We start from the raw sequence: 10658 nt of genomic DNA on the forward strand, positions 1-10658 counted from the left end.
AGTTAAACACCCTGAGACTAGTAAGTATAAGAGTAAGATTAGGATCGGTATTAGACTAAGAAGTTGCACGAATCTATCCGGCCGAAAATAAGATAGCGTGACGAGCAGACGGTGTACCCTATCCGAAATTACTCTATGAGTTAACCACATCGGTCCTAACTCACAATACGTTTCGGATAAGAAAAAATTAAAATTGGTCTGGAGAAAAAAATCACTCGAGGACAAATATTGGGACTATATCACTGAGCATTTCTTGGTACACTTGAGCTCAAGCTACCGGTCGTTTTCAGATGATAAAAAAAATCCCTTCAAAATGGCTGTTTAAAGAGTCGAACTTTTTCTGGAGAAAACCAACATAAAAAGCGCAAACATTCCGTCACTTGATATAAAAAAGTCAAGCCAAATTTCAAATTTCAAGCCTGGATTTCTTTCAAATAACAAAATTGATAAACAAATGAAAACCCATTTGATTATCTTGTCTTTTTCACGGACATTTTAAAAAATATATTGATAATTTAAGACAAACTGAGCATTTTGTTGAAACTTTCTGAATGTCAAAATCAGAAATCCTTGAAGTTAAGTTTTTTTTAATGTATAACTTATGCATTATGCATTTCCAAATAAAACCGGCCAAGTCCAGTCATCTTTGAACTGAGTAATGCGTATGAGCAAAGTTTAGAATCGTCTAAAAGTGATTCGCTTATGTTAAATAACAAAAACTGGATGATTTTTAATTTCTTTGAACTACAAAAAATGACCAAAACTCCCTTTGGCTTGAAGTTCCGTCGGCCTGTTGTCCTAGATTTCATTCAACTACAGCTTCTGTGGCTGTAATTGCGTTCCATTTACAAAAATTTAATTGGTTAAAACTTGGCAGCTTATGAAAATGTTCACTTTCACACAAACAATGGTAAAAAAACCTTAGCCGGACAAGAGAAAGTTATCCGCATTTAAATGGCTTCAAATTTTTTTTCTTCCAGATTACAAGGGTTGTGTGTTGTGCAATCTAATGCAAAATCTCGAGAGCAAAAAAAACTTGAGAACGCGAATAAAAATTATAATAAATGAAAGAGTGTGCTGGTACACTGCTGATTTAAATTATCATGACAAAATGAAAATAACTTGAAAATATTTTTTAACGCATTTTTCTCAGAATGGTTTGATTTTAGACACAAAAAAGACGAAGACTAGTTTTGCTCATTTTCTTAACCAGAATTATTACAATGCAATTTCTTTTTGCAAATTTCTCGTCCAAATCTTTACCCCCAAAAATGATCATTTTTTGCTTAGTTCAGTCAATCAAAAATTACTCCCAACCTATTTTTTCATTTACTGACAATTTTAAATTACTCGAAGCCTCTTCTGTAGCACAAAAAAATTTACCAAGGTTTCAACCTCCAAAGGGCGCGCAAAAAGTTTACAAACTGATTTTATTTGAAGAAAAATGGTGTTTTAAATAGTAAAAATGACTTTTTTTGGCTATCAAACGGAAATAAGAATGTTTATACAAAATAGATAAAAAATTATACACTTCTCAAATTCTGTTGAGCTGCATAACAGGCTTGCATTGATACAGTTTTTCCAGTAAGCGATCAAATAGATTGGGATTAATTTTTGGTTGCTGAATTTGTGAAAAAAAACGATAATTTAAATCAGCTTTGTATCAGGGTAATGCCCTGAATTTTCCGAATGCCCTTTTACTGGTCTTAGCCTGATAATATCAAATTTTAAGCGTTTACAACTGAGTCCGATATTTAGACCAATAAGCTTGCCACAATTCAATTTGGAACAGTTTGTAGTGCAGGATAACTTGCCCGGCGTAACAGTTTTGCATTAAATTGTCAGCATAAATCGATTAGAAAAGTATAAAGTAGAGAAATCTTAGCCAACACAACGCAAATAGGGCGATCTAAAACATAAAAAAAGAAAAAAAATTCATGAATCCCCAAAAAACCTGAATAAAAAAAAACGAATGTACCCTTGTTCTGGCCATTAACAAACAGGTCAAGGGCTTCTTTTGATTACTTTTGAGTTGTAAATTTGAAATTTGAATTGAAAAGCCATATCATAAATTGCTTAAGCAGGCAGATTTTTTTTGCGTTTTTTCAAAAACAAACGTGACTCATGGAACTTTTGGCTACTCAGTTCTTATATATTTATTCGAATATAAGGAATAAATACATAAGAACTTAGAAGCAAAAAATTCCAATGATCAGGTTGATTTTTGAGAAAACGCAAAAAAAAGCAATTTCCTGCTGAAGCATTATATTTGGCTTTGCAATTCAGAATTCAAAATTCACAGTTGTAAAAAACAATTCTTGCCTTTTTGAACTGCTTTTTGAGGAAAGAAGGGAGGGCAGATTGATAGAGTAAGAGCTACAAAAAGAGTAGCTTTCACACAAAGCCCAACTCCTATCTTGTTTTTCCACTTTAATTCAGTCCGTTTGATTGGCACGAGTTCACTGTTTTCACTCGGTTCCGAATCGTCGGAACTATCTGATTTATCATCAATTTCGCTTTCCGAAGATAAAGAATCAAGTATAATTCCGTTTCTCATTTTAAGTCCAAAATTGTGGATTAAAATATTGATTAACCAAATTTTATATATGTTTTTGTAATAAAAATAATAAATACGGCAGTACAAGTGACTTAAGTCAAGCAAAAAGCTAAGCAAATTGGGTGATTTATATTTCTATCAGATTTAACTGAAATAAGTTGTTTTAGAACAGTCTGGTTGTAACAATAAGAGTCTGTGAGTAGATTTCGAGGTTATTATAATCATCTTAAGAATAGACTGGCAATGCGGATATTACCAATAAGTATGATTCACTGTGAACTTTCGTTCAAAACTACCCTAGGCGAAACGTAACTTGGAAAAGGTCATCCGGGGTTATTGCAGATGAAATTTTGGTGTGTCTCGTAACGATTTAATATATTTTTTTCCGACCACTGAAAGTGACGAGAACCTTTGAAGTCATGGATTGGTTTATATATCACATTAAAGACCGTTCAGTCGTGATTCGAACAAAAATAAAAAAAATTTGAAAAGTTTTCTCAGGGTTAAAAAAATCCCGTTCCAAGTTTTCTTAATTTTAGTCTATATAGACTAGAACTCAAACCGGTTTTGTCCACACTGGAAAATTTTTGAATCGGCGTTTAAAAATTTTGTTATTATGATATAAAAAAGTCTTTAATATGATATACAACTCGATCCATTCCGATGATTATTTCTGTTATATGTTTTTGCGTGGAAAACAAAAAATGGAAAAAACGAATATACACCCGAAAAAAAAGTTGTCTTCACTTTCAATTTGATAAAAAAACAACAAGGTACTCGTAAAAGACTACAAAGTACTCTAAGGTAAGGCGTTCACTTTGAGATCGTCAGATGGTGAAATCTATCCCACCCCATGGCAATGATATTGTGTGAACACGAGCACTCACTTGATCTCTGGTTTCATGTCTTCTACAGCCTGACCGATTACGGATGCAAAATTAGTGGTACCACATGAAAGTTCTAGAGGCCTTGAGGCGCAAACAAAAAGCTTCGCTCAGCAAAAATATTTCAGTCTGTAATGTGGGGAAAGACGAGAAATGGACTATGCCTAGACAGGCTGGACAGCCTGTCATGAAGCCTCTGCGAATAGCAGAATCCATAATTATAATAGCAGTGAAATTATAAAATTAGAGTAGGACTAATAAAATAAGATTTTTTCTAGGTACTGAAAAACTTAGTTGTTTTTCAAGAAAACTGCTTTTTCCTTCGCAATAAAAATAAGCGAAAAAAAACTATTGAATAAAAGTCTGAAAATTAAGTTCATATCTATCTCGTTTTTTAATTGGCATTCTTTTGTGACAATTTGTCGATTCTGCCTAATTGAATAACGCTTTTCGCATTTGCTTTCTTTGGTGATTTCAATCATTACAATTACTACAAATACTTTAATTGTTTATTTCATCCAAATTGTCGATTTCATCGATTAACTTCAAAAATTTAAATAAATTTGATAATATTCTCCACCGCCTGATTGGCCGCACCCATTTGACTGACTGATCCATTTTCAGATTTTAGTAAGCAGTTTTTTTCTTCTCACTTTAAGTTTAATTTACAATCTCTCAATATAGAGTTTCAAATTTAATTATCCTTGAATCTAATTTGCCAATCAAAAACCAATAAAGTTTTTCTATGTTTAAGAAGTATATCGCATAGAAGACATAACAGAAAATATACAAGGAGGAGAGTTTCAATATTTGAGTTAGAAATCTGAGAACTTTTTTTTTTGTTAATTTCATTTCAGTAAACCTTACAAATATTTTTTAGATTATATAAAATAATTTTTCTTCAAGTTTCAAACAAGCTAGATTTTTTTTGCTTACACCATAATATATTATAAAAAAAAATTATTTTCCAATGTTTACTAAGTCAAAATTTGGAATAGCTTCTCTACTCTAAAAAAGCCAATCAATTTTTTGTGGAGGAAACCGAGTAAATTGGGTGAAAATTGAAACTGAGCGTAAAGTCTGTTTTTCCAATTTTTTTCCAGATAATTTTGACTACCAATGGGTACTTTCTTCAAGGAAAAAGTGTGCTATCTTATTTATTGATGAAAGAAAATTTCTGGGCTACTTGCAAAACAGGCGGCTCTTCTTTTTTTTATTTATCCAAGCAGTTGCAATCTGTATAATTTAGATTTTAATTTTGGATTGAGAGGAATTTCAAAATTTGAGTTATGTATCAGAGGATGTTTTATATCATGCATCTGGTTCACTGAATTGAGTGTTTCAGTCTTTATTAAAAAATATTTTTATCCATTTAAACTTAAATTAATCTGAAATTGTTTCCTCTATATGAATTTGGTCATCTTCTGATAGATAACAATTTTTTGCTAAATCAAAAACTGGAACCTGAAAAAGCGAATCAAAACGCTGATTTTTTGGAGGAAATTGAATAAACTGGGTGAAATTTGAGATTGAGAAGAGACCTAATTTAAGTTATGAGTGGCATTAGTTTGCATAATCCAAAATCAGAAAAACAGAAAATTAGCTAACTCGTTTTTCAAAAAAAATGCTTGTGATTGTTGTCATAAACTGTGTGCTTTTTGCATAGCCTCAGATAATTTCATTCAATTTATGAACTTATAGAGCCACTAAAAGGATTTGCAGTTTTTTGAGTTTATTTAGTGTTTTTGGACATTCAATTTGAATGCTGATAGGGCAGTATGGAATCAATTCATTGTGATTGAATCAAATTTCCTTTAGTGTCCACTGTGCTTCCTAACGGTTATGGTGTGAATGTTTGTATTTTTGTTCCGACTTTCGAAGAAAACGGAAAATTTATGCTCGGTGTGGTTTTTTATTCAGTTAATTTTCATCAATCGAAATACTAATTTTCAACAAAAATTTTTTCATACGCCATTGAAGATATCGACTTTCTGAGTTCAAATGTAAAAAAAAAATTTCACCTTCAATTTTTTTTTATAATTCTGGGGGTTTGAAAATTGCCGAATTTGCCATGTTATGGACTAAATTATGGGCGTTTTGAAGAGTTTATTCATAATGCTGAGAGCGTAACGTGAATTATTTATGCGTGGCGAACTATCCCTCACAACAAAATCGTTCCAAATTGTATTGAGGCTAGCTATTGGATTGTTTCAATTTCACACGACTCAAAATTTTACACTTTGATATTATCAAAAACGTATAGGTTTTCTACAATTTCTTTTCCCAAAAACTAATCGATATGAATTAAGGGACAGTCGGAACATTCAGGGCTTTGCCTTGATTTACGAAAATTCTTGTTTCAGATTTGAATCCAAAATTTAAGTCAATTTGATAACGCTTGTCTTGAGCAACTCAAATTACTGCTAATTTTTTTTTTGTTTTCTTTAATTCAACTAAAGTAAAGCAACATTGTCATAGAGATTGCATTAACCGACAATTCTAGAACTAAATATATTACTGTTCTGCCATTTTGGGTGACTTCCAATGCTTTATCATAATCTTTATTATTCGAAACTGTTTTCATAGTGTGAATCTAAACTGATTAGTTCAAATAAAATCTGTATTGTTGTTAATCATTTGTTGTTACGATAAAATATTGTTTGAAAGTCCGGAGAAAAACTAGTGAAAAAGAACAGACCTTTGGGGAAAACTAACGTTATTTCTCCTACCATAAAAGCTGTTTTGATTAATTTTTCTTGGTCATCTGTTCTTAGTACAAAAATTTTTCGATAAACTGTTTCACAAAACTTACTGGTGAAGATAACATTGATCAAAACTAACTGTTGTGTAAAAGTTTGCAAAAGTTTAAGATTTTGGAGCAGTTTAAATCTTATCTCTGAAGTTCAAGAACTAGATTTAAAAACATTTTGTCGAAGTGTCTCAGTTGATTGAGTATTTTACCACTTGATGATATAACATTGAATGGAAATCTGTATTTGTACTACAATAAATAGAGTCATTAAATTGATTTTGTAATTCCCATTGGTCATTAATGAGTAATTCAACTCCTTTTAAACAACAGCTGTTTTTTAGACAACTATTTCGAAAAATACATAGTCTCAACAATTGTTGGAATTTAGACTGCTCAAAGCGCAGAAAATTTGGCCATTTAGAGTCTTTATAGTGATTTGCCAGAGCTCAGAAAATCAATTTGGTCAACCTTAAAAAAATTGATAAAATTTGCAAACTTTTTTGCAAGTCCGCCCCTCCCTCGAAAAATTCCTAGATCAGCGCCTGGGTATATAATTTCTTTTTCATGTTAAAGAAACTACGGTTACATATTGCCCTGGTTCTGTAAAAAATAGGTTTCGAGTTTGTAAAAATTAATGCCTGTTTTTGCTCTACAATATCTGCGTGTTATTTCGATGAAAAAATTTGGGATAAGACTTGATTTTATTATATATATATATATATATATATATATATATATATATATATATATATATATATATATATAATTGATAATAATAATTGTAGTTCCTGCGAATCGCAGAGGAGCTATCAGTAGGCCTTAACAGTCCTGTCAAGGATAGTCCGTTTGTATTATTTCCCCACATTCCAGACTGTGTTATTTTGTTGAGCGAAGCTGTTTTTTGCGACTCAAGGCCGTTTTTGTGCGTCTAGAACTTTCACGTGGTAGCACTTTTGCAGCCAAATTTGGTCAGGTTGTGGTAGACCTGAAGCTAGAGGTCAAGTGAGAGCTCGTCCTCGCACACTATCATTGCCATGGCATGGGATCGATTACACGATCTGACGATTCTAAAGTGAACGTCTTACCACTATGCTAAGTGCCCCAAATCTATCTATCTATATATATATATAAAAACAAGCGAAAAAAAATTATTGAATAAAAGTCTAGTTGAGATGAAAGTTTAGTTCATATCTATCTCTTAATTTTTATTGGTTTTATTTTTTGACAATTTGTCGATTCTGCCTAATTGAATAACGCTTTTCGCATTTGCCCTTTTGGTGATCTCAATCATTACAATTACTACAAATACTTTAATTGTTTATTTCATCCAAATTGTCGATTTCATCGATTAACTTCAAAAATTAAAATAAATTTGACAATATTCTCCACCGCCTGATTGGCCACACCCATTTGACTGACTGATCCATTTTCAGTTTTTAGTAAGCAGTTTTTTTTCTTCTCACATCAAATTTAATTGTCCTTGAATCTAATTTGCAATCAAAAAACAATAAAGTTTTTCTATGTTTAAGAAGGATATCGCATAGAAGACATAACAGAAATTATACAAGAAGGAGAGTTCCAAAATTTGGTTTAGAAATCTGAGAATCTTTTTTTTTGTAAATTTCATTTCAGTAAACCTTACAAATTTTTTTTAGATTACATATAATAATTTTTCTTCAAGTTTCAAACAAGCTAGATTTTCTTTGCTTACAACCATAATATTTTAAAAATATATATTTTCCAAGTTTTACTAAGTCAAAAACTGGAATAGCTTCTCTACTCTAGAAAAATCGAATCAATTTTTTGTGGAGGAAACCGAGTAAATTGGATGAAATTGAAACTGAGCGTAAAGTCTGTTTTTCCAATTTTTTTCCAGATAATTTTGACTACCAATGGGTACATTTTTCAAGGAAAAAGTGTGCTATCTTGTTTAGTGATGAAGGAACATTTCTGGGCTACTTGCACAACAAGCGGCTCTTCTTTTTCATTTTATCCAAGCAGTTGCAATCTGTATAATTTAGATTTCAATTTTGGATTGAGAGGAATTTCAAAATATGAGTTATGTATCAGAGGATATTATATATCATGCATCTGGTTCACTGAATAGAGTGTTTCAGTCTTCATTAAAAATAATTTATCCATTTAAACTTAAATTAATCTGAAATTGTTTCCTCTATATGACATTTGGTCATCTTTTTTATAGATAACAATTATTTGCTATATCAAAAACTGAAACATGAAAAAGCGAATCAGAACGATGATTTTTTGGAGGAAATTGAATAAACTGGATGAAATTTGAGATTGAGAGGAGACCTAATTTAAGTTATGAGTGGCATTAGTTTGCATAATCCAAAATCAGAAAAACTGAAAATTAGCTAACTCGTTTTTCAAAAAAAAATACTTGTGATTGTTGTCATAAATTGTGTGCTTTTTGCATAGCCTCAGACAATTTTGTTTAATTTATGAACTTATAAAGCAACTAAAAGGATTTGCAGTTTTTTGAGTTTATTTAGTGTTTTTGGACATTCAATTTTAATGCTGATAGGGCAGTATGGAAGTCAATTCACTGTGATTGAATCAAATTTCCTTTAGTGTCCACTGTGCTTCCTAACGGTTATTGTGTGAAATGTTTGAGTTTTTGTTCCGACTTTCGAAGAAAACGGAATATTTATGCTCGGTGTGGTTTTTTATTCAGTCTATTTTTCATCGATCGAAAAAATAATTTTCAACAAATTGAAGATATCGACTTTCTGAGTTCAAATGTAAAAAATATTTCACCTTCATTTTTTTTAAAGTTCTGGGGGTTTGAAAATTGCCGAATTTGCCATGTTATGGCGCGCTTTGAAGAGTTAATTCATAATGCTGAGAGCGTAACGTGAATTATTTATGCGTGGCGAACTATCCCTCACAACAAAATCGTTCCAAATTGAATTGAGGCTCAGCTATTGGATTGTTTCAATTTCACACGACTCAAAATTTTACACTTTGATATTATCAAAACGTATAGGTTTTCTACAATTTCTTTTCCCAAAAACTAATCGATATGAATTAAGGGACAGTCGGAACATTCAGGGCTTTGCCTTGATTTACGAAAATTCTTGTTTCAGATTTGAATCCAAAATTTAAGTCAATTTGATAACGCTTGTCTTGAGCAACTCAAATTACTGCTAATTTTTTTTTTGTTTTCTTTAATTCAACTAAAGTAAAGCAACATTGTCATAGAGATTGCATTAACCGACAATTCTAGAACTAAATATATTACTGTTCTGCCATTTTGGGTGACTTCCAATGCATTGTCTTAATCTTTACTCGAATCTGTTTTCATAGTGTGAATCCAAACTGATTAGTTCAAATAAAATCTGTATTGTTGTTAATCATTTGTTGTTACGATAAAATATTGTTTGAAAGTCCGGAGAAAAACTGGTGAAAAAGAACAGACCTTTGGGGAAAACTAACGTTATTTCTCCTACCATAAAAGATGTTTTTGATTAATTTTCCCTAATCATCTGTTCTTAGTACAAAAATTTTTCGATAAACTGTTTCACAAAACTTACTGGTGAAGATAACAATGATCAAAACTAACTGTTGTGTAAAAGTTTGCAAAAGTTTAAGATTTTGGAGCAGTTTAAATCTTATCTCTGAAGTTCAAAAACTAGAATTAAAAACATTTTGTCGAAGTGTCTCAGTTGATTGAGTACTTTACCACTTGATGATATAACATTGAACGGAAATCTGTATTTGTACAACAATAAATAGAGTCATTAAATTGATTTTGCATATCCCATTGGTCATTAATGAGTAATTCAATTCCTCTTAAACAACAGCTCTTTTTAGGCAACTTTTTCAAAAAACACAAAGTCTCAACAATTGTTGGACTTTAAATTGCTCGGCAGTCAATGTAAAACGTTATTCTTACCAAACAGGTCATATGATTGTATGATTTATGGGTTAGGTTCGATTTGCTCCGTTTCTTTTTTTCTGGCTAGCTTTGGCACCATTTTGGCATACATCAAGCTTATTAAAGTTTAACAGGTTAATAAAGCGTACCTTTTTCGTCAGCTTTGTCTGGAAAAAATGGAGCGTTGCTGACGAGTTGATACCCTCGAACAATGTCGCGAGAGCACATAAAAAAACAGACGACTTAACCCGCCATTCGGAAGGCTCTCGTCTTGATGAAGTAACGAGCAGAGTTCTTTCACCAGTCCAGTTTTCAACAGCTGTTGTAACTTCGCTTTTACCGAGCGAATATTTTACTATCAGTCGATTTTTCATATTTCCTGACAACTTTTTAAATTAAACTCGGCTCTGGAACAACAAAAAAGCTATTAAAAAAGATTAAAACTAAGTTTGAAGTTTGATTATTTCTTGATTTCATTTAGGAATCAGTTGCTTTTGCCAGAGAACAATTTATCGTTTTCACAAGAAAACTCATAAGTTTTCTCATATTTGCTGAATAGGCTAGTTC

General features: G+C 31.5%; 2 protein-coding genes across 2 annotated transcripts in view; one reads left to right on the top strand and one right to left on the bottom strand.

Annotated features, from left to right (window-relative positions):
* Positions 1-10642, bottom strand: part of LOC134848202 (uncharacterized) — a 31133-nt gene extending 20491 nt beyond the window's left edge. Inside the window, exon 1 of the mRNA XM_063865575.1 lies at positions 10241-10642. Coding sequence (XP_063721645.1) covers positions 10241-10319 — 79 coding nt within the window. The 5' untranslated portion in view covers positions 10320-10642. The remainder of the gene's footprint in view (positions 1-10240) is intronic.
* LOC134847523 (cyclic nucleotide-binding domain-containing protein 1-like) overlaps positions 1-10658 on the top strand; it is a 380437-nt gene that overhangs the window by 108747 nt on the left and 261032 nt on the right. The window lies entirely within an intron of this gene.

The sequence above is a fragment of the Symsagittifera roscoffensis genome, chromosome 6 (assembly GCF_963678635.1).
Source record: "Symsagittifera roscoffensis chromosome 6, txSymRosc1.1, whole genome shotgun sequence".
Taxonomy (NCBI): Eukaryota; Metazoa; Xenacoelomorpha; order Acoela; family Convolutidae; genus Symsagittifera; species Symsagittifera roscoffensis.